The sequence below is a fragment of the Rhinopithecus roxellana genome, chromosome 1, assembly GCF_007565055.1.
Source record: "Rhinopithecus roxellana isolate Shanxi Qingling chromosome 1, ASM756505v1, whole genome shotgun sequence".
NCBI classification, from domain to species: Eukaryota; Metazoa; Chordata; class Mammalia; order Primates; family Cercopithecidae; genus Rhinopithecus; species Rhinopithecus roxellana.
The window spans coordinates 92,324,086-92,346,432 of NC_044549.1; the positions used below are offsets into that span (position 1 = coordinate 92,324,086).

The 22,347-nt window shown below is 42.6% G+C and overlaps 1 protein-coding gene across 3 annotated transcripts in view; it reads right to left on the reverse strand.

The window, feature by feature from the left end:
- VGLL4 (vestigial like family member 4) overlaps positions 1-22,347 on the reverse strand; it is a 162,725-nt gene that overhangs the window by 81,462 nt on the left and 58,916 nt on the right. Inside the window, exon 1 of one of the 3 annotated variants that reach the window (XM_010377282.2) lies at positions 5,235-5,840. The exons of the other annotated variants lie outside the window; for them this stretch is intronic. Within the exon in view, the coding sequence (XP_010375584.1) occupies positions 5,235-5,316 (82 nt within the window). The 5' untranslated portion in view covers positions 5,317-5,840. Of the gene's footprint in view, positions 1-5,234; positions 5,841-22,347 lie in introns of those variants that run through there. 3 annotated transcript variants of the gene reach the window in all.

Sequence of the window (22,347 nt, forward strand, 5' to 3'; positions counted from 1 at the left end):
CAAGGCCACGCAGACAATAGGGAAGGAAGGAAGGAGGGAGGAAGGCAAACCTGGCCTCCAGAAGGAGCCAAGTGTAGGGCTCCAAGAGATAAACAGCCAAGTACAATAATCTTTCAAGAAGGGGGTTGAGAAACAAGGGTGGGAGCTGGAAGGAAGGAGGGTATAATCACATCTTACTTCACAAACTGTAATTAGGAGAAAGACAGCAGCCATGCCGGCTCTCTCGCAGAGCTCCTGGGCTCACCTGGGCATGTTTTACTACTCAAGCTCCTCCTAGTTTCTTTCTCTCTCTGTCTCCCTCTTCCTCCCTAGCCCCCACCTGCCCCCACTGCCTATCCTTTCCTGCAAGTAAAAAGCTAAAGTAAAATGACTTTCCACAGCAAAACAGTTACAGATGTTCTACCTCAGAACACATCCCAGATCAAGAGCTCGTCACTTGATATGCAGGGCTGGGGACCAGGAGAGGGTATGAAATGGCCCTGTGCTGTGGCCTTTTCACCTACCCAAGCCTCCTAAGTTTCCTGATGCCTGAGCTCATTAGACAAAGAACAATGAAGCCAGGACTCCACTCAACCACTGGTGGTTAGACTGGCGGACACCAAAATATCACAGGGTCTCAGTGAACTCAGCAACTCTCCAGTGTGCGTCTTCCCTTCCATTCCAGAAAATTAACTTAAAAGTTGCCTGTGATGAAACAAGGAATAACTGTGTTTAAAACAATGAACCGTTCTAAAACGTGAAGTCGGAATTATTCGCTCTTAAGCTTTGAGAGGATCACAAATGCAATGTATTCCTACTTTCTCCCAATATAAATCACGCTATTAAATTAAAAGGAGAGAATTCTTCCACCAAATTACACACTAATGGCTCTTAACCCATAATTAAAGTATTGCTACCAGCAGTGTAAAGCCCCAGCCAGCCAGGGCACGTTTGGCAGGCCCAGGTCTCAGCCCCAGGGATGATGTCAGTGCAGCGACAGCCATCTTGAGGAAAGCCGGTAGTCTAACCTGTCCCTCTCCCTGTCCCTGCTCCCTGGGGACTGGCTCCGGGGCTGGCATCCACGCAGGCCTCCTCCTCTGCACAGGCAGACAAAAGGAAAGCAAGACCAGTGCCAGAGCAGCACAAAGAGCACCTTCCAGCAAGGCTGCTCACTCAGAGGTGTCTCACCTACCCTTTCCCCAACATCACAACAGCCTGGGAATTTGGACCAGCAACTGGCTTCAGAGCAAGGAGAAGTGGGAGAGGCTCGACTGTGCACTGTAATCCAGGGTGTTATCCTCGTGTTAGGCTGTGAGGGCACCCAGGACAGGGCATGACCCTAACATCACGGAGCTAATGAGGAGATAAGACATGAAATAAGCCGGGCGCAGTGGCTCACGCCTGTAATCCTAGCACTTTGGAAGGCCAAGGCAGGCAGATCACCTGAGGTCAGGAGTTTGAGACCAGCCTGGCCAACATGGTGAAACCCCGTCTCTACTAAAAATACAAAAATTATCTGGTCATGGTGCAGGGCACCTGTAATCCCAGCTACTAGGGAGGCTGAGGCAGGAGAATCACTAGAACCCGGGAGGCAGAGGTTGCAATGAGTGGAGATGGCGCCACTGCACTCTAGTCTGGGCAACAGAGCAAGACTCTGTCTCAAAAAAAAGACATGAAATAATTCTGGAGAGGCAGTACAGCATAGGAGATTCATAGAAGAGTCAAAACTCAATTCAATCCTGCCACAAACTTTCTAAATAAACTTTCTGAAAAAGAGTTTACCTCTCTGAGCCTCACTTTCCTTGGTGAAAACAAGGCAAAGGTATTAGATGATGTCTGAGGCCCTGGATAGCTCTGCAATAATTAGATAATTAGAGAATACAAGGCAGTATATAATCAAGTGTTAAATTATACAGTAGCAACTACAGCTGCCATTGAGAGATTGCCCTGATTTTTTTTGAGTCAGCCTTCATTCTAAACCACTTCCTGAGAGCCCACTCAGACCCTGTGCTAGGATTCAGGGATGCAATGGTCACCAAGAGAGAATGCTTTGCCTTCATGAAGCTTTCGCCAGTCCAGCAAGGTATTCTCAGGTGTTCAGAGGAGGGAAAAAAAATGAGGGCTGGGGTTGGCCTATGACCTTTTCATGGAGACAGAGGCAAAACTGGGCTTCAAGTGGGTATCATTTGAGTATTCAGTGGGGTGATGAATGATGCAGTGGTTAATTGCTGAGTATGGTAGTAATAAGCCATGAGGTTCTGAACGCATTAGCACAAGCACAGTTCTGCTAATCTGCTCATCATTAGTGAAGGTAATTAGCTCCCAGAAGTTAGCCAGACTTCGATTCTTCCGGCCCTCTGCCTAACTTCTCCTTCTCCCCCCCCCCCAAACCTGCTAATTGTGGTTAACTTTTTCCCTTTATTCTCTTTTCAATTATTCTTGCAGACAACTATGGTGGAGGGCAGGAGCCAGGAAGCAGTTACCAAGGAGGGAGTCCACATCTAAGCAATATGGAGTCAGTCAGGAAGGAAGACCTTGTATGCTATAAGGTAAACAGCTAAAAAGATCTATTTGCATATTAAGTCACAAGAGAGATTTAAGAAAGATGGCACAGGCTGAGCGCAGTGGCTCACGCCTGTAATTCCAGCACTTTGGGAGGCTGAGGCGGGCGGATCACCTGAGGTCAGGAGTTCGAAACCAGCCTGGCCAACATGGTGAAACCCATCTCTACTAAAAATACAAAAATGGGCCAGGCGTGGTGGCAGGCACCTGTAATCCCAGCTACTCGGGAGGCTGAGGCAGGAGAATCGCTTGAACCCGGGAGGCAGAGGTTGCAGTGAGCCGAGATCGCGCCACTGCACTCCAGCTCGGGGGACAAATGTGAGACTTCGTCTCAAAAAAAAAAAAGAAACCAGACACATGGTTTATTTTTGAGTAGAGCTGTGTCTTATACAACTAAGAAATATGGTATAATTTAGCTGGTAAGAATAATTAACCATCCGCATCTTAATTCTTAAAACTAAAACGCCAAAAAATTAATTTGTCCCTTATTCTTAAGAGGCATGAAACTTGACTGTGCCCTAAATGAAATCAAATGTTGCCTACCAACAGTACATTCCATTTTCCAAACAACTTCCCTGGAATGCTGGGGAGCTGATATGTTTAAAACGAATATTCTCCAAGTCCAAGTGCTGGATTTAAAAGAACCATAATCTTTCCAACTTTTCTTACGAAAAAATCCCCTGTATGATTTATGCCCATCTTCAAAATACCCTCTGGAGTTCAGACCAGATGTGTGCAGTGTTTACACTGAGAAAACCACTAGGACATCAACAATTCACTATAAACACCACTCAAATTTTGCTGTGCTTTCCTTCATTTCCTCTGCATTTATTCTGGTGTTAAAATAATGTTAACTCTCATAATAAGGAAAATAGGAGCAGATGTTTAAACCAAACAGACTTTAGTCCATTATCCCATATAGCTACTCAACTTTCAAAATCAAAGTTTCTTCCTCCCAAATACGGAGGGGAGGGGAGGGGAGGGGAGGGGAGGGGAGGGGAGGGGAGGGGAGGGGAGGGGAGGGGAGGGAAGAGCAGAGCACTGTAGTTTCCTGTGTGTTGCGTGCTACACAACAACTCGTCCTGGGCTCGCTGTCCATAAGCTGGTCCTCACCAATCGGAGACAGGAAAAATTAATCTGGTATCTGGTATCAACTTCCCTACTATCTTATATTTCTCTCTTAGGCCATTATGTTTTGTTTTTAAAATACCATATTACTTGTTGGCAAAGGCAATACAACAGAAATTGCCTCAAAAGTTTTTCTTTCTTGTTGGGGGAAGTGGGGGGATGGTAAAAAAAAAACAACAACAAAAACAAAACCCTGACTGCAATGTGTGAATGTCACAGGAAACAAGCCCAGCAATGGCTGCTTATGGCTTTCTAAAGTCGTCTACCTTTTTAAAGTGAGTTCAGAAGCAAGATGTTACTTAATACATCAGATGCAAAGAAAGCAATTCACCAAAATTCTCATAGCAAGAACTAGTAGAAGTAAAGAAAAACAAATACCCTTTTTAAGAAATGTTAAATATGAGATCCTTATCCATAGAGTTTTAAAAAACAACGCGAATGAGGGTTTTTTTTTTTTCCCTTGAAGGGGAAAAATATTCTTGAAAGGGTAAGTTTTCAACTGACTAGGAAACAGGCCTTAAGTTTTTAGACTAAAAATTACAAGTGAATTACCCTCCCAAGTTTTTGTAGCTGTTTTCTTTTTCAAGAGAAATGTCCCGTGTATTATTGGAGAAAAAATGGAAACTGCTTCTGCTGAATGAGAAAGAGAAGAGTCCCGGATGTGTGTGTGGTTACAACAAAAAATACACTTCCTGCCAGGCCGAACTCCCCCGGAGATGCCTCCCCGCGGCAGACCCAGGCCATTGCCACTTTTTCAAATCGCACGTAGAGGATGTTCCAACCGCTTAAGAAATAGATTTTTCTCTTACTGCTACCAGAGACAGCTTGAAATACAAAACAGTGAGGGAAGCACCTCGCGGGCAGGAGGAGGTAATAAATAAGAATTGAGCGCGGCTTTCTCTTTTTCAGGGCAGGCTGGGGGTCGGGGTGTTGTGTAATCGCTCCCACAGGGAGCAGAGCGCGAGGAACACCCCCCAATGTCAGCGCTCCCCGGGCTGCACAGGAAGCGCCAGCGAGACAAAGAGCCGGCCTGTGCTCGCTGACACGGTGCCCTTCCAGCCCCACGCGGGAGAGCGACATTCTCCGCTGTTGGGGACACTCACTCGCGAGCACAGAAACTGGCTGTAACTTTGGCTCCCCCTCCGTGAGCTGCAGGGCGCTGTGCCCCACAACGGGGTACAGTCGACGGTGCAATCCTTACCAGCCCCTCCCCCAAACAGTGGCTCAACTTTTACCGGCGTTCTACAAGTCCTTCCTCTAAAGACAATATTAACGGAAATCAAAAAAACATACATTTTAAAGAATTAAAAATGTAAGGCGCGAGTACGTTGCAAGCATAAAACAAACTTTGAAGGGTTTCTACTTCACCGCCTCCCCGTCCAGCCCCCCCCACCGCAGCCTGCGATCCGAACACACTCGGTGCCGAACCGAACCTAAGAAACGCCGGCCTTTCAAGCGCCCTACAGCCCCGAGGACAGCAGGCGCTTAGAAGGCAGGCACCCAGCACACTGAGGAGGAGTGGCCGAGACGAGCAACGGGCAGTAATTCTACAGCAGGACATCTACCTTCATAGCACAGAATGCCGATATTGTTGTTCATCTTGTCCAAGTACTGATAGTTCAACAGGTCCATCTTCATAAATAGCATTTATTGGGCTAGCAAAGAAAACCAGCTCTTTGCTTTCGCCCCAAAAGAGTTAAGTTTCAAAAACGAATTGTTGCTGAGTAGCTCCTGGCTCTTCAACTTCACAAAGGCAGAGGCCCAGCCTCAGACTATCAAAACAAAGTATGCAAAAGTTAAAAAAAAAAAAAAACCCAGGCACAAAAAATCGAGCTCACACGGAACCCTTCAAGGGCTTACTAGTAGACGGTGTATGTACTGTATCCCCGATCGAGTATGAAAACAGCGTTTCAGAAGTCCTTACAAGTCCTTCCTGGAAATGGAAAAGAGTGAAAAAGAGAAAAGCGCAGCCCGTTTCCTAGGACAAAGCGGCGCCGGCCCCGCTCACAGCCCGCTGCAAGCCGGCAGCGCTGACATGCGGGCTATGCTTGGCATGACTCCTATGCGGCCGCTTCCTCTTCCCGCAGGAGGCCGAGCATGCTCACTGCGCCGCGCGGCCGAGGCAGGGAGGGCTTCTGCACAGGATCAGCCTCTCAATGTAGCAAGTGTTGGAAAGAAAGAGAAAGGGGAGGGGGAGAGACTCTAGAGACGGGGCCTTGGCAGAGTGGCTCTTGACAGGAAGCAGCCCGGCCGCTGCAAAACCGTAGGAGGAAAAAAGAAAACCCAGGAAGTTTCTTTTTCAGGAGCTGAGTACAAAGTAAAAAATTCACCATGGAAGCAAACTTCCATGGAATGCAACTTTCGTGAAATTTCACGTTAGGGCTTCAGAAACCCGAAGTGCTAGTGATGCATAAGCCATATATATATATATAGTTTCTTTGTTTCTTTTAAAGTTTGTTTTATAATGTCAATTTACACTTTAGCTGGATATTTAAATTTCTTATGTTAACGTTACATATAACTTCTTCCATAATCCCTGTAACAACTGAGATGGACAGGGCAGGGAGGGTATCACCCTTTCACAGCAGAGGAAACTGAGGTTCAGATGGATTAAATGACTGGCCCACAGCCCCCAAAATAGTTGACAGAACTACTTTTAAAGTGTTTTTTCCCTCCTAATGTTATAACTTTATTAAAAAAAAAGGGGGGGGGGAGCGGGTGCAGTGGTTCACACCTGTAACCCCAGTCCAAGCAGGCAGATCACTTGAGGTCAGGAGTTTGAGACCAGCCTGGCCAGCATGGTGAAACCCCGTCTCTACTAAAAATACAAAAATTAGCCTGGCGTGGTAGTGCGCACCTGTAATCCCAGCTATTCAGGAGGCTGAAGTGGGAGAATTGTTTGAACCTGGGAGGAGGAGGATGCAGTGAGCCAAGATCATGCCACAGCACTCCAGCCTGGGCAACAGTGTGAGACAAGGAGGGGAGAAGAGGTGGAAGAGTGTTTAAGCAAATAAGACTATAATATCAAAAATTGAAAATGTACTTCAAATTATAGAAGGAAAGGGTAAAATTATTTTCATTTGGCATGTATGACACCCACCTGTGTATAAGAAGCTAGTGGCATGCAGCTGTACTATTTGCTATTGTTAGGACTTGGGGCTTAAACTTTCATTACCCAGTGCCTAGCACAACCAAGTTTAGGTGCTCAGAAACTGTTTACTTAATGAGTGAACCACTGAATGTTCAGTTTTCAGCACATGAAGAATATGTTAACAAAATAGAAAAAAAACCTCTAAACATTTGAATGAATATTCTAAAAATATATTTTTAACATTCTAAAATAATATTTGAATAAATAATTTGAAGGAGTTGTATGTTAAAAATCCAGCAATAGTTGCATTGGATTTATTAGGCATACTCATGGCAAGGTGTTCTAATGAAATCCTACTTGGGAGTCCAGATGCGGTGGCTCATGGCTGAGACGGGCAGATCGCTTGAGGTCAGGAGTTTGAGAACAGCCTGGCCAACATGGTAAAACCCCGTCTCTACTAAAAATATAAAAATTAGCCGGGCGTAGTGGCATGTACCTGTAATCCCAGCTACTCGGGAGGCTGAGGCAGGAGAATTGTTTGAACCCGGGAGGCAGAGGCTGCAGTGAGCCAAGATTGTGCCACTGCACTCCAGCCTGGGTGACAAAACAAGACTCCGTCTCAAAAAAAAAAAAAAATTATTTGGAAATTCATATGACATCCAAATACTGTTGCCATCATTGCTCCAACAGTAATCACTGGGGTGACAATCAGGGGAAGTAAGTAAAAGGGGAATCAAGATTTCACAAGCTTTCATTTATAAGACTATTTACTGATGCTATATTACATGTAATAAGCTATAGTAAAAGATATGTATCCTATCAATTGTAATTAAAATACTTAATGGTACTTGGTGGGGAGGGTTTAAGAAAACTTAAAATTCATAACATCCAATATACACAAGATCATTGCACTGAAAACAAACAATATCAGGTATCAGATTTAAATTCAACTGATAGTTTTGGAGTACTCTTACTGTGCTATGTTTTTACATAAATTCTCAATCAGAAAACTTTATCCATCATTAGAATATCCCACATGGGAGAGAGGTGACTGCATATTAGAACCAGGGGGGAGCTTTTAAAAATCTTGATGCTGAGGTTGCATCCCAAACTCATCTGAGGGGGTGGGAACCAGCAGCATTAGATTCTAAAGTCCCAGATGAATCCAATATGCAGTCAAGGTTAAGAACCATTGCTTTCATCTGGGAAGGGAAAAAAAACCCTGCCTTAAGATATTTTGTTTTATTCACTTATTTTGACATGAAGAGTTTTTTTTTTTTTAATAGTGATTTAAGCACATGATTCAAACAATACCATTGTAGAAAATGAATCAAATATTTGGTAACTTCCCTTTAGTGACTCAGCATCATTTACAATAGCAGTTCTCAGGCTCCATTTTCATGGACACTGTCTCACAGCTCTACCTTGACTGTTGTAACATTCCCAGCCAACAGCCACCACGTCTTTCCCGCTGATCCGGGAGGCTAGCATGGTGCTACTCAAGTGTGATCCAGAGGGGTTCGAGCACCAGGTGTTCCTAGTCCCCAAAATCTAGATACAGAAACTGAGAATGAACATTTAAAACTTCTATAGCAATTTGACAGACTAATTTTATGTCTCTCTAATCTTAATATTAGAGCAATTAGAGAGCTATAGTTTTCAGTTATTTTCTAGTTATTGCATTGCATTACATTTTATAAACTATCAGTCTGCAACAAAGTCTTGGGGGAAAAGGAAACAAACCTGGGTCACAGAGAAGCTTGTGCTCCAGAGGGGCCAGCTAAAATAGCCAGCCTCTGCAGGCTGGGAGTGCCTCCTGGACCAACTCTAGGCCTTTCCATCCCAGCCCCGGACAACCTTCACCTTAATTTCAAGCACACTGGATGACCTGCAGTTAGTTATTCCACAAATCACATCAGTTCGCTTCTCAGTGTGCAAGACGTCTCTTCTTTCCCAGCCTGTCTACTCAGCAAACATCCTCTCTTCCTTGAGACTTGTCAGAAAGCCCCTCCTGTCCTGTGAAACCTCCCTGGGACCCTGTCCTACCATCTCCTCACACGCCACTCCAAGCTATCCTTTTACAGGATAAGTAGTCCTTATCCAAAATGCCTGGACCATAAGTGTTTTGGATTTCGGACCTTCTTGGTTTTTGGAATATTTGCGTTATACTTACCAGTTGAGCATCTCTAATTTTAAAGTCTGAAATCTGAAATTCTCCAATATGAGCGTTTCACTTGAATGTTGTGTCAGCACTCAAAACTGTTCAGATTTTGGAGCATTTTTCATTTCAGATTTTTGGATTAGGATGCTCAACCCGCCCCTTATATGTACTTCGTTCCTAGCCAAGTCTAGACCTTCGGAGCAAGGACTATGCCTTCCTCACCTTTTCAAGGTCAGTCTGGCAGAGAAGCCTGGCACATGGTAGGCCATCAATAAATACCAGCTGAATAAAATCAGTAAACATCTAAAAGACAGATTCTTCATTTCCCCATCCCTACTTCCAGCACACACTGGATTATCTTACTCGATGTCATTAGGTGGCTGCCAACACCTCGGAGACCACAGGTCATTGCCTTTAAGAAACACCATGTAGATTCTGATTGTACTTCAGGGTACAATCAACTCATCCATTTAAAAAAAAAAAAAAAAAACCCAAATACTAAAAAATATCAGTCCTTCTCAAATTCATTCATAGGCTAATATATTTATAATTAAAGTACCAACAGGATAGTTTTGTAGGGAATTGGAAATATGGGTCTAAATTTTATCCACACACACAAATGAGATGGGAAAAGCTATTTCTTTTTTTAAGAATGAATACATTTGATCTACCAAATATTTAAAACATAAAGCAAAGAACATTTTTGGAGTGTTACTGGGTACAGACTAGGTAGGACCAGACAGATACTGTGTATTTAGGAATCAGAAATCCAGGCCAGTGGGGAAGAAGTGGATTACAAAACAAGCATTACTGAGAAAAGAACCCAAATAGCACTTTGCCTTATACTGTACATCAAAATAAATCCCAAATGTTTTAAAGATGATTTAGATGCCTTTAAAGTAAGGTTTTTGCTGCAAAAACTTACACAACTATAAGGATATGTTCACACTATCTGATTTGGAATAGGAAAACATTTGCTAAGCCAGAAATAAAATTTTTAATAAAAGACAGAAGCCACCAAGGAAATTGTAGAATTTGATTTAGTATACAGATTTTATGCTTTTATACATCTAAAAACACCAAAACCAAGTAGAGGCAAAAACACGAAACAGAAGAATATATTTGTATCATATATTACAGTGAAGGATAAATGTTCTTGGTATATAAAGAACATTTAAAAATAGAGCAAAGGAAAAAAATTGAAAAACCACTTGATCTGAATAAACATTTTTTGAGTAAAGAGCATGAGAAACAAATGGCCAACACATTTTTGAAAAACTATCCAACCTTACTAATAATCAAAGAAATATAAATTTTAAGAAATTAAGTGATTTTCCATCTACCAATTTAACAAAAAGACTTTTTCAATCTTATTTCTTGCTGGTGCAACAGGATGCCGTTGGAACCTTTGCTCACTGCTAATGCAGCATAAACACATAACGCCTGCCTATAAAGCAGGTTGACACACACTGGACTGTTCTATGAAAAATGTCCATGCCTTTGTCCTTGCATTGGACTCTACTTCTAGACTTCTGTCTTAAGAAAATAGTAAGATTTGAAGAGTTTCATAAAGATGCTTATCATACTGCTATATGTAAAATGAAAACCTGAAAACCTAAAGTCCAAAAATAATAGGATGCATTAAAACTGTGGCTTATCGTTGACAGAATATTATGTGGCCATTACAACACCTTCAATAATCTATAATGACATGAGGAAATGCTATGCTATATACTGTGTGATAATACTACATTTGTTAACTGAAAACAATAAAAATGGGATATAAAACTAATTCACATTATTCACCAACTGTGCTAATGTATTTATGAGTACATACATATATATAGAAAAAAGTATACATTAAAAAGACTGGAAAGTATTCCAAAATGTTAACAGTGCCCATCTTTGAATGGTGGGCATTTTTTACATTTTCCTGAATTTCTAACTAGCCTACAAATAGTTTATTCTTCCTATAATGAAGGTGTGGATGAGGAAAGTTCTTGATTTTTAAAAAGCAGCAACACAATAATATTCCCTGGTGAGATACAAGCAATGGATATGTATATCTTATTATAGCTTACATATCTCATGATACCCCCTTTTGATTGGGGTTTAACAAGTTAATAAGAATCCAAACATTTCTTGACAACTTTGGAAGATTCAAAGATGTTTAAAATGGGGTATCTGTCTCAAAGAGCAAAGTCGACTGAGACAGCTCTAAACTTGCAGAGCTTATAGACTTGTGCAGGTGCTTTTTATCGTCTCCTGTTTACTAATTATACCATATGTCAGTACCAATTCCCCCAAACTAGACCATAAGCTTCTAGAGGGAAGGAAAGCTAAGCCTCAGTCCTTAGCGTAAAACTCCCCAACAGCACATAATAAGTGCTCAACTTGGTTTGGTTTGGTTTGGTTTGATTCAGTTTTTTGAAAAAGGATCTCCCTCTGTTGCCCAGGCTAGAGTGCAGTGGCTCAATCACAGCTCACTGCAGCCTTGACTTCCCAGGCTCAAGTGATCCTCCACTTCAGTGGTGCATGCCACCGTATCCAGCTAATTTTTTTTAAATCGTTTTCTGTAGAGACAGGTTCTCGTTATGTTGCCTGGCCTGGTCTTGAACTCCTGGCCTCAAGCCATCCACCCGCCTTGGCCTCCCAAAGTGCTGGGATTACTGGCGTGAGCCACCACTCCTGGCCCAATAAGTGCTTTATAAATGTTAATTATGGTTGTGTCTCGGCATCTTTGTGGAATAATGGCAATATGACGATAAAAGAAAGCCCAGGCTAATTACTAGGCTGATCTGTTTAATTTGCTAGAGGTTTGACTACCACTTTAGAATAGATCACCAAAACTGTGAGCTGTGTAATAAAAGGCAAATAATCTTCTATTTAATATCAGCCTGGGGAAAGAAAAGCCAAATGATCAAAATCACTCCCCAGACATTTATTTAAAATAAAATGCTTTCATTTGAGCACCTGAAGAGTGGGGAAAGTTTCAATGTTAAGTCTAACATAACATCTCCAAATATCACACTAGAAAACATGAGTAACCCTACTGCGCTATTTGGTTTCCCCACTGGATTCCGTTGTGCTCTTCCTCCCAGGGTTTCAAGTAAGCTGGATATTCAGTTAATGCTTTCATTTTAAAGTGCTTTTTTCCTCTTCTTACTACATGTAGAAACACACACACACACTTTAACCTGATATAAATAATATTCAAAACAGACCTTATTAATAACAAGAAAATAAGTTTGACTATTCCTTGAGCTAAGGCATCAGTTAAACAGTAAGTTGGAGATGCAAAAATGTTATGTTTCAGAGGATCTCTAGGTCCATCGCAATTTACCAGCACATTCCTCAGTATACTAAGAACAGTAATGATGATGATGATGATGGTGGTGTTTGTAAAACACTACATTCGTCAATATATTTTGCTTTGTAATCTACTTATCTTAATTACTAAGATAAGGTTGTAAGAAGGAAAGCATAGAAAAGGGTTTAAGGGGCCGGGCGTGGTGGCTCACACCTGTAATCCCAACACTTTGGGAGGGCCAGTGGGGTGGATCACCAGAGGTCAGGAGTTCGGGACTAGCCTGACATAGTGAAACTCCATCTCTACCAAATACAAAAAAAATTAGCCAGGTGTGGTGGCAGGTGCCTATAATCCCAGCTACTTGGGAGGCTAAGGCAAAACTGCTTGAACCTGGGAGGCGGAGGTCGTATTGAGCCAAGATTGCACCATTGCACTCCAGTCTGAGCAATAGAGCGAGACTCCAACTCAAAAGAAAAGAAAAGTGTTTAAGGTAAAACCTAGCATTTAGTGGTAAAAAAGAAGACTTAAGAAACTAAACTTTCTTTTCTTTTAAACACTGTTTAGAATGCAAATTCCTTAAAAGCCTAGCTGAATTACCCCCCCTAAGAACCATTAGCTAGGATTAATCTCTTTATCCTGCATTATTTTAGGTTTATTCTATACTTCTTTCTAAAACAAAACAGACTATGAGACAGTTTCTGTGTCGGTCCCCTACCATATTATAAAGACTGCTTTGTACACAGTAGGTCAACAGCTAAGCTGCTGAATTAAAGAAACCAAAACAAAACAAACTTCAAATGCCTTAAATATCAATGATGTACAGTACCAGGGAGTAGCTGACTTTAAAAAAAAAAAAAAAAAAAAGACATAAACCAAATATCTAATAAGCTCCCTTTGTTGTTACTTTCTTGTAAGTAAAGAATTCCTAAATATATCATAAAATAGTGTTTATACAACTTGGGGTTGCTCAAGGATGATTTTTTAAAAGGACAGTATTTTTTGGAATTTTTCACAAAAGCAAGTATCATTAAACTATGTCTTAGATTTTATTATTGATAAAATACTACCATTTGTAAGTTAAAACACACTCAACTTCTATTAAGTAGCGACTGATCATTCTCTGTAATCTAATAAGATTTTAACACACATTTACGCACTTTTCAAAAACTTTAAATGGGGCTGTAAATCAAATTTAAATTTTTCAATACAACAGCACCCTCTAGGGGTGAACTTTAAATTACAAAGACCATTTTGAAAAAGCAAACTGCAGAATTTGTGCTATTTCTTGCCTGATGTGCATTATATTTCAAATACAAAAATAAATCTTATTTTATTTAATATTAAAAGTCATAGAAAATATCTTTTAACAAATAGTTTAATTCTTACTAAACTCTGCAAAACTTAAAATACAAAACCAATTAAATTGATATCAAATGATTAAATAGGAAATGTGCCTTTAACATAAATTTAACATTAATAATCCTAAAAAGTGCAGACTGGGAATGGTGTTTTTTTTTTTTTTTTTTTTTTTTTTTTTGACATAGTCTCACTCTGTTGCCCAGGCGGGAGTGCAGTGGCACAATGTCTGCTCAACGCAACTTGTGCCCCCCAGGTTCAAGCAATTCTCCTGCCTCAGCCTCCAAAGTAGCTGGGATAACAGGCACATGCCACCACGCCAGGGTAATTTTTGTATTTTTAGTAGAGACAGGGTTTCACCATGTTGGCCAGGTTGGTCTAGAACTCCTGACCTCAAGTGATCTGCCCACCGCAGCCTCCCAAAGTGCTAGGATTACAGGATAAGGATGGTGTTTTAAATAAATCAGCGTGAGGGAAGGTAATTTAATTAGATTAGCATCCCCAAGAAAAGAGAAATCTCTTGCAAAACACTTTAACTTGTTAGTTTTACAACTACTGTCTTATATGTTTGACAATACAAATATTTTCTTGCAAACATACATGATTATTTTAGTGATTTTCACTACTACAACTAATTTAGGTTCAGTAAGTCCCATTCAAAGAACATTCACAACTAAAACACTATTCTGATATTCACTTTGTAGCAAATCATAATTATCCATAGATGTATTCCTGCAAGATTGACTAGAACTGAATTCCATGGAAAAATACAAGAAGAACTGGAGAAAATGTCCCAAATACTCAACATTTGAAAGGCTAAGTTTGCTGCTAACCCCAATGTGTGACGCAACTTCATTTCACAGGTCAGTCTGACCGCGCAGTGCTTCATTCATTATGCAGTGTGCTAAGCACCTCCAGAGTCATCCTTCCAACCAGTTAGGGTGCCGTCTAAGAAAGACAAACCATGGCTGTTATTTTAATAGGGAGAATTGTAATGTACCCCACTTCCACCCATTCCCTCTTCCAGTAACTACCCCCATAGGGTAACTTACTATCCTAACCTTTAAGAACATAGATCAGATTGACTGCTTTATAGAAAAAGAATCGTATGGTAGCTACTCTTGTGGCTGGATTCCTTCACTCCACATTGTTTATAAGTGGTAGCATTATTTTTATGTGCAGTTGCCTAGCATTCATTTCCACTGCTGTCTAGTACTCCATTACTCCAATATATCACAGGTCCTTCATTCTACCACCACTGATGGGCATTTAGGTAGTTTCTACATGGGAGTTATTATAAATAGTTCTGCTATGAATATTCTAGTATGTGTCTCTTGTCAGCCTCTGAATACATTTCTGTTGCACATGTACTCAGAAGCAGATACGTAGAAAGTGTATGTTCAGCCGGGCGAGGTGGCTCACGCCTGTAATCCCAGCACTTTGGGAGGCCGAGGCGTGTGGACCACGAGGTCAGGAGATCGAGACGACGGTGAAACCCCGTCTCTACTAAAAATATAAAAAATTAGCCGGGCGCTGTGGCAGGCATCTGTAGTCCTGGCTACTTGGGAGGCCGAGGCAGGAGAATGGCGTGAATCCAGGAGGCGGAGCTTGCAGTGAGCCGAGATTGCGCCACTGCACTCCAGCCTGGGCAACACCACGAGACTCTGTCTCAAAAAAAAAAAAAAAAGGAAGTGTATGTTCAGCTTAAGTAAATATTGCCAAATAGTTTTCCACAGCAGTAGTACCCATTTATACTCCCACCAGCAGGGTATGAGATTTCAAGTTGCTCCACATCCTTGCCAACAGTTTTCCAACTTTCAGTCCTGTTATTCTGGTAGGTATGGAGCAGCCACACTATGACTTTACTTTGCATTTCTCTAATGGATAGTAAGAACTCTGTGACACTTATAGCAGGCAGAGGGATAGAATTCACCCCAGACAACAGAGAGGGAAGGGCCCCAGCCAGAGGCTCTCAACCAAGGAGATTTGCCCCCTCAGGAGACATCTGGCAATGTCTGGTTATTTCAAATTTGGGGGTGTTATTAACATCTAGTGGCAGCTAGAGATGCTGCCAAACATCTTACAATGCACAGGACACCCCCCCACCACCACCACAACAAAGCATTATTTGGCAAAAGTGACAATAACGCCATAAATCAAGAAACCCAAATCAAGCAAATCATTATTGGGCATTTTCTCCTTAGCCAAATCATTGTTCTCTGATACCGCTCAAGAGGTCAATGTCTTATTGTCTTAAAATGTTATTTTTCCTAGAGTTGAGGGGATAGAAAGACAACAAAGGACACTAAGTACCACAGTCCATGGCACAGTGCTAGGTTCTTCTGCATATATCCTGTTGCTTTCTCAGTGCTTGCAACAATGCGGAGGTGCTACCACCAGTTTCATAGATGAGGAAACAGATACCAGGTAGGCTCCTTGGCTCCTCTCAACTCACGCAAAGAGCAGCAGAACTGGAACCAGAAGCTGTGATTTTCCACGACACCCAAGGTCTTACTTTTAACTAAAAATAAGGGGAGTTTTTAGAGTCCACAATTACTGTTAACTTGCAAGGCATGAATTTTACCTTATTAGCTTTGCAAAAGGCAGGCAAATAAAATGAGGTATGAGAAAAAGATCATTTGCAATGTTAAGATTATTAACCCGCACCTGTAAGTATCTTAAAATTTTTCAACAAATCCACCTTCCTCATCACACTGTGATCTCTTTGAAATGAAACCCATACCATATTTTTCTTTGTCTATGCCTAATGCCTGTAAGAGCAGGCACTCAACAGTTAACATGTCCTGGATTAATTACTGGCCTGAAACCCCAGTGAGAGAAGACAGAAGCTTCACAACGCAAGCAGGTGGTTTCGATTTTATTTCATCACCAATACAACTATATTTAGTAACATAAACTAGAATAAACGTATTTCATTGAAAAATATTCAGTTAAATCAAATAATGGCCAATACCACAAAACTATTTTTGAAATGCAAACAATTCAATTTTTCCAAGGATGAGTTTGCCAGCATTACCTTGTCCTCCTTTGGATCTTCTATTTGAGGCTTCTATTTGTGAGGCCATTGGCATTATTAGGGCCAACAGAAACCCACCCACTATTAGAGCAGTTTTGAACCGTGGCCATGCGTTACAATCACCCAGGAGGTTTTGAAAGCCATGGGTGTCCAGGAGGATAATTTGGTAAATCTGCAGTAGATGAATTTTGAATTTACACCCAGGAAATAACTACACTTAGCAGTATCATTTGAAAATAGCTCCCCATGTAATTTTTACAAGCTCCCCTCCCCTTAGGGGTCAGGACCACTACCCTGGAGATTCTGAACTGAATTGAGGAGGGCACCTGGCTGCTTTGCATACCCACCAGAGTTCAACATCCCAATGAGTTAGCTGCTCGTGGGCAGGACTAGGGGGCAATGCGAGCCCACCTAAAAACAGCCTGGCTTCCTTCCCACCGGGATGGCACCACCTGGTCATTTGTATTTAAACAATTCCCATCTGCTTTACATGGAAGGGGCAAATGAAACCCCCCACCCCCATTCTCAGCTTATCTTCTTAAATGATCAACACCCAGTAGCTGGAATAGGACTTAAATGGATAAACCTACCAACACTTGACTGCAGTGAGCCCAGAAATGGACAAGGCAGGGTTTCCTGTTGGGGAGTGCGGGGGCTAAGGGGTCCTGAGAAGAGACAGCCTTTGCCAGAGGAAATAATGGAGTTTCTAGTTTGTGGCTGATTCCGGCTGGCGGTGGGGGGCTTCTAGTGACTCCCGTCACTGCATAGGAGCCTCCCCTTGGAGGACACAAGCAGGTGTCATTTCAGGCCTGTGTGTGCTCCTCTGATGAACGGCCATCTCCCTCCCATTCAGAGCTGTGCTGTTTTGCCTTATCATTGTTTCCCCAGCACCTAACACAAAGCCTGGCACTGGTAGGTGACTATTAAACATTTCTTGAAAGAACAAATGGGAAGGGAGAGCTCCAGAATCTAAGCTGGGAACAGAGGAAAGTGAGAAGCCTAAGAGAAGGAGCGAACTGAAGACTGAAGGAAGTCAGGAGGGAGCGCATGTGCACAGCTTTGTGATGCTCTTCGTGGTTACAATAAAGAGATGATCCAAGTATGATTTCCTGAAGCACACTATCTATTGCCATACAAAGGCTCATGATCCCTAAGGAGGGGAGAATAATGAGAAGAGGCCTCGCAGGGAACACACACGACAGACGAGGTCCATTCACCACACAGGGAGTGCTTCCCAAATATTAAAGTCCAGTTGCTCACTTAGGATGGAAGCAGGCCTCTGCGGAAAGTGACATCTGATTAAGTTTGAGGTGTGCCTTTTCTATGAGTGGTTCTCTCGAGAGATGGTGTCTAACACAGGGAGGGATCCACGGCGACATATAAGGCCCCCGAAGGCTAAAGGAGTTCCCAGGGGTGCTGGTGTTGGCAGGGCCTTTAGGCTGGAAGGCTAACAGGCTGGAAGCGCCTCAGCTGGGGATCTTTGCAGAAGTGGCTGGCAGAGCCTAGCCTGCTGTGGCTAAGCCCTCAACGTATCTGTCAAACTCCAGAGCTGAGATGTCCACTGGAGTGCAGTAGCTGAGGTCAGTAACTCCTACGGGGTCTGACAGGGTGTGGTGTCGCATTCTCAAGGGGAGGGAGAGCACACCCCAAGTTCTCACCACAGCAAAGCAGGCCACTCGCATAGCAAGCCAAGTAAGCATTGGGAGTCACTTCAAAGCTCCATGTGAGAACCAGGGATGGCTTTGAGAAAGAACTAGGTTTCTAGCCAGGCTCTGAGGACTAGCCACAATCCAGGCTCTCAGAGAAGCAAGACGACTGTGACCCCAGCAACAACGAAGCATGGCCCTGGTCAGGGAATCAGATGCCAGGAAAGAGAAGAGGGGGTCTGGGAAGGAAGGACTGCCCGAGGAGGCGAGGACTGTCCTAAGAGCATCTGCTGGGAGGCCAGGAGCAGGCAGCAAGGAGGAGAGGAAGGCTGGCCTGGAGCTGAGAGCAGTGACGGGCCTCCCAAGCCGAGCCGTCTGTACTCTTCACACTGCTTTCTAGCAAAAAGAGCACTGGATACAGTCAGAAAAATCCAGTTCCCAGGCCATAACGCTCGCTAGCCATGCAAGCTTCATCAAGTGATTCCACCTCTCTAAGCCTGGATGTCCTTCTCGGCAGCCTCTGTGGTGTCTGCCTGAGCCCTAAAGTCCAAGGGCTCTGATCATTCCTCTTTTCCCTCCCGACTCCTCCCCACCCAACCACAGGCTGCCACTCTCACTGCAGTCTCAAGACAGAATGTCATGTTGTATAGAATACATGACGGTAACTGCTCTTTCTAGGAAGGTTGGCTCCTGGGTTTTTGCTGTTTTTCTTACAAATGTGGCAAGCATGAGAGCTTCACCTCCCAAGACAAAAAAATCAAAAAGAGACATTTTAATCATACAATGACCATGAAGAATACTGTTTGGCTCATTTTCCTGCTGGTCTGAATTAACAATAACAGTTACAGTGAACAATGGTGAGAGAACTTAACTAACCCAAAGTTCTCTGTGTCTCTGGAGAGAACACTGATGCAAGACAGCTGCTAACTAGCAGGAATCTGGCTTTTTCTTCCATAAAATGAAGAGATGTAAAACTCCTGGTGTCACTAGTACCAGGCGAGGGTTAGTAGAGAGGGTTAAACTGACTAACTGCTTCACTCATAAGTTTCAGGTGTAATCCTATTACTTTGGAATGGCTAGCAGTGTTCCGCGAAACTGATTATTCAAGGATTAAGGTTAGAGAATGCCTGTGCCCTGCAGTACAGGCTGCCATAAAGAAAATTATGATCCTAGATGCAGTGATGCCAATTTACATGGTATCTACATAAATGATTCTTCCAGCTCTCTCTTCTCTATTTTCTCAGTAAAACAAGTTTTTTGTTAGTTTGTTTTTGTTCTTGAGACAGGGTCTTGCTGTGTTGCCCAGGCTGTAGTGCAGTGGTGTGAAACACGGCTCACTGCAGCCTCAACCTCCGGACTTAAGCGATCCTCCAACCTCTCAGTCTCCAGAGTAGCTAGGACTACAGACGTGCACCACCACACCCAGCTAATTTTTGTCTTTTCTGTAGAGATTGTGTCTGGCCGCATTGCCCAGGCTGGACTAGAACTCCTGGGCTCAAGCGACCCACCTGCCTTGGCCTCCCAAAGTGTTGAGATTACAGACGTGAGCCACCACGCTTGGCTAAAACAAGCTTTTAAGAGGGGGAGAAACACAAGAAAAAACAGCATTGCACCTGCACATTCAGGACTGTCTACCCCCTAAAGCAATAATCAAACTACCATATTTTATTTACAGCTGCTCTCAAGGCACAACTGCTTCCAAAGTACAAGCTAGAACATTTCTAGTTTGGTCTGGAACCATGAAGGAAAGGTCCACCAACATACTGTATCTTGGAAAGCTGACCTGTAAAACAGAAGCCTTCTTCCTAATATTTCACCAAACACAGGGCCTGACACCTTCCAGTCATCTTCTGACAGATCACTGCAATATGTCTGCTGTTTTAATATCATGATTAAAGAGCCAGCTGACAATTTTGCAGACTAGGAATGACACAGAGGAAACAGAATACATGAACTACTCCTGGATCTTTCCTTTCATCCACCTGGCATGTGGCACACTATTCTTCATGAATGAGAAAATCCATTCCCTAAATTCTCACTCATAAATGCACATTTAGTTAATACTGAAGAAAGAAAATAGTCAAAATAATTTGTCAGATATGCACTTATAAAATGCACTGAGTCAAGGAATGCAAAGATATTTTGAAGAGTCAAAAAGTGCTATCAGCTGCTCATAGAAGACACTAGACAAAGTACACCATCTAGAATTGTTTTTATTGAGAGAAGAATGTTGCTGAGCCCAGAAGCAGAGACATCCAACGTATGTACCTAACACCACACACATACAACACCTCCAGGCCTCAGGCACAACTATCCTGCCCAGAGTCATGATATAGGTGAACACCTAGAAGTTAAACCCAATATATATACAATTTCCAAGCTTCTAAGAACTATTTACTTGTGTCTACGACCCTAGACATATGGCAAGCAAGGCATTCAAACATGAATAGAGTGCCACATTAACGAAGATCCCACTCCACTGGCCCAGAAGGGATTGGGATCCGAAGATGAGTAAGACACGGTCCCTGTCCTTGAAGAGCACATTACGGACGGCGGAACACAAGACCTACAAACAAACAATAAAAGGCAGAGGCAGGAGAAATCCTGTATTCTTTTTTTTTTTCTTTTTTCTTTTTTTGAGACAGAGTTTCGCTCTTATTGCCCAGGCTGGAGTGCAATGGTGCGATGTCGGCTCACCGCAACCTCCACCTCCTGGGTTCAAGCGATTCTCCTGCCTCAGCCTCCCGAGCAGCTGGAATTAAAGGCATGCACCACCACGCCCAGCTAATTTTGTATTTTTAGTAGAGACGGGGTTTCTTCTCCATGTTGATCAGGCTGGTCTCGAACTCCCGACCTTGGGTGATCTGCCCGCCTTGGCCTCCCAAAGTGCTGGGACTACAGGCGTGAGCCACTGCACCCAGCCTCAAATCCTACTTTGAAGGGACTCAGGTATGGGTTTCATAAAGAAAGTGGCATTGGCCTGGGCCCTTAAAAGAACAAAATCTCAAAGCAGGATTGAGGAACAAGGCATTCTAAACATAGTACCTCATTAGACACAAAATAAAGCATTTGCTATAACCTATTGATTACTGCATGAGCAGATTAAGTGAATTCTAACTGATTACTAAGAACAAGAGTTCCGTAAACTGTAAAACTATTTAAAACTTCCCATCCTGCCAGCCAGCAGTTAGCTAGAAGCAGGTTCCGATCTTGGTTCTGCCATGGACTGGCTGTGTGAGTTTAGCTGTGTTACAGAATCTCTCTGATCTACTCTGCATCTTCAAAAAATATGGATAATGATACAGCCTGACCATTCTCCTTTGATCTCACCACTTTTCTCATGGCATTTAATACGGCCTACTACAATTACGCATGGCTTTATCTCCCCTGTAGACCAAACCAAGAGCTCCTGAGGGCAAAGGCCTTTGCTTGTTTATTCTGAAACGCAGCCCAGTGCTAGCTGTGCTAGCAGACACATCGTCAATGCTGACTTCTACCCTTTCTGTTGGATTCCCACTCACTATGAAAATCCTTTCCTTTGTTCTATAAAGTACACTGTTCTTCAAATCAGGAAGTCACCCAGTTTCAAAATTTTAGTTTTACTTTGTAAGTTTCAGCATATCTCTTATCCCAGTATGGTAGGGGTTTTTTGCTGCTGTTTGTTTTGTTTTGTTTTTAATATTGTAAATGTTACAGGTTTCAAAGATTATCTATTGGGAACTTGGGCATAAACTCAACATATACACTTCTCATGCTTCCAGTTCTCATGCTTCCAAGTACTGGAAGCATGTGGAACCCCAGTGGAAAAATCATTTAAATTTAGCCCTAAAAATTAAAAAATCAAATAACTTTGGGATTCAAAGAAAACACTCTTAAACTTTATTGTACTGAACTTTCATTTCGGCCTTGTATTTTCAATAGATCGAGAAAAAGACTAAATACCAAACAGCAACCAAAGCAGCCCATGACGCATTTCAGTGTCATCAGGGTGGCCGTGGGGCTGAATTATAGGATTATCATAGCCAAAATTCTTTACAAAACCGAACCCTACCCTGCTTGTTGATCGATTCAAACACA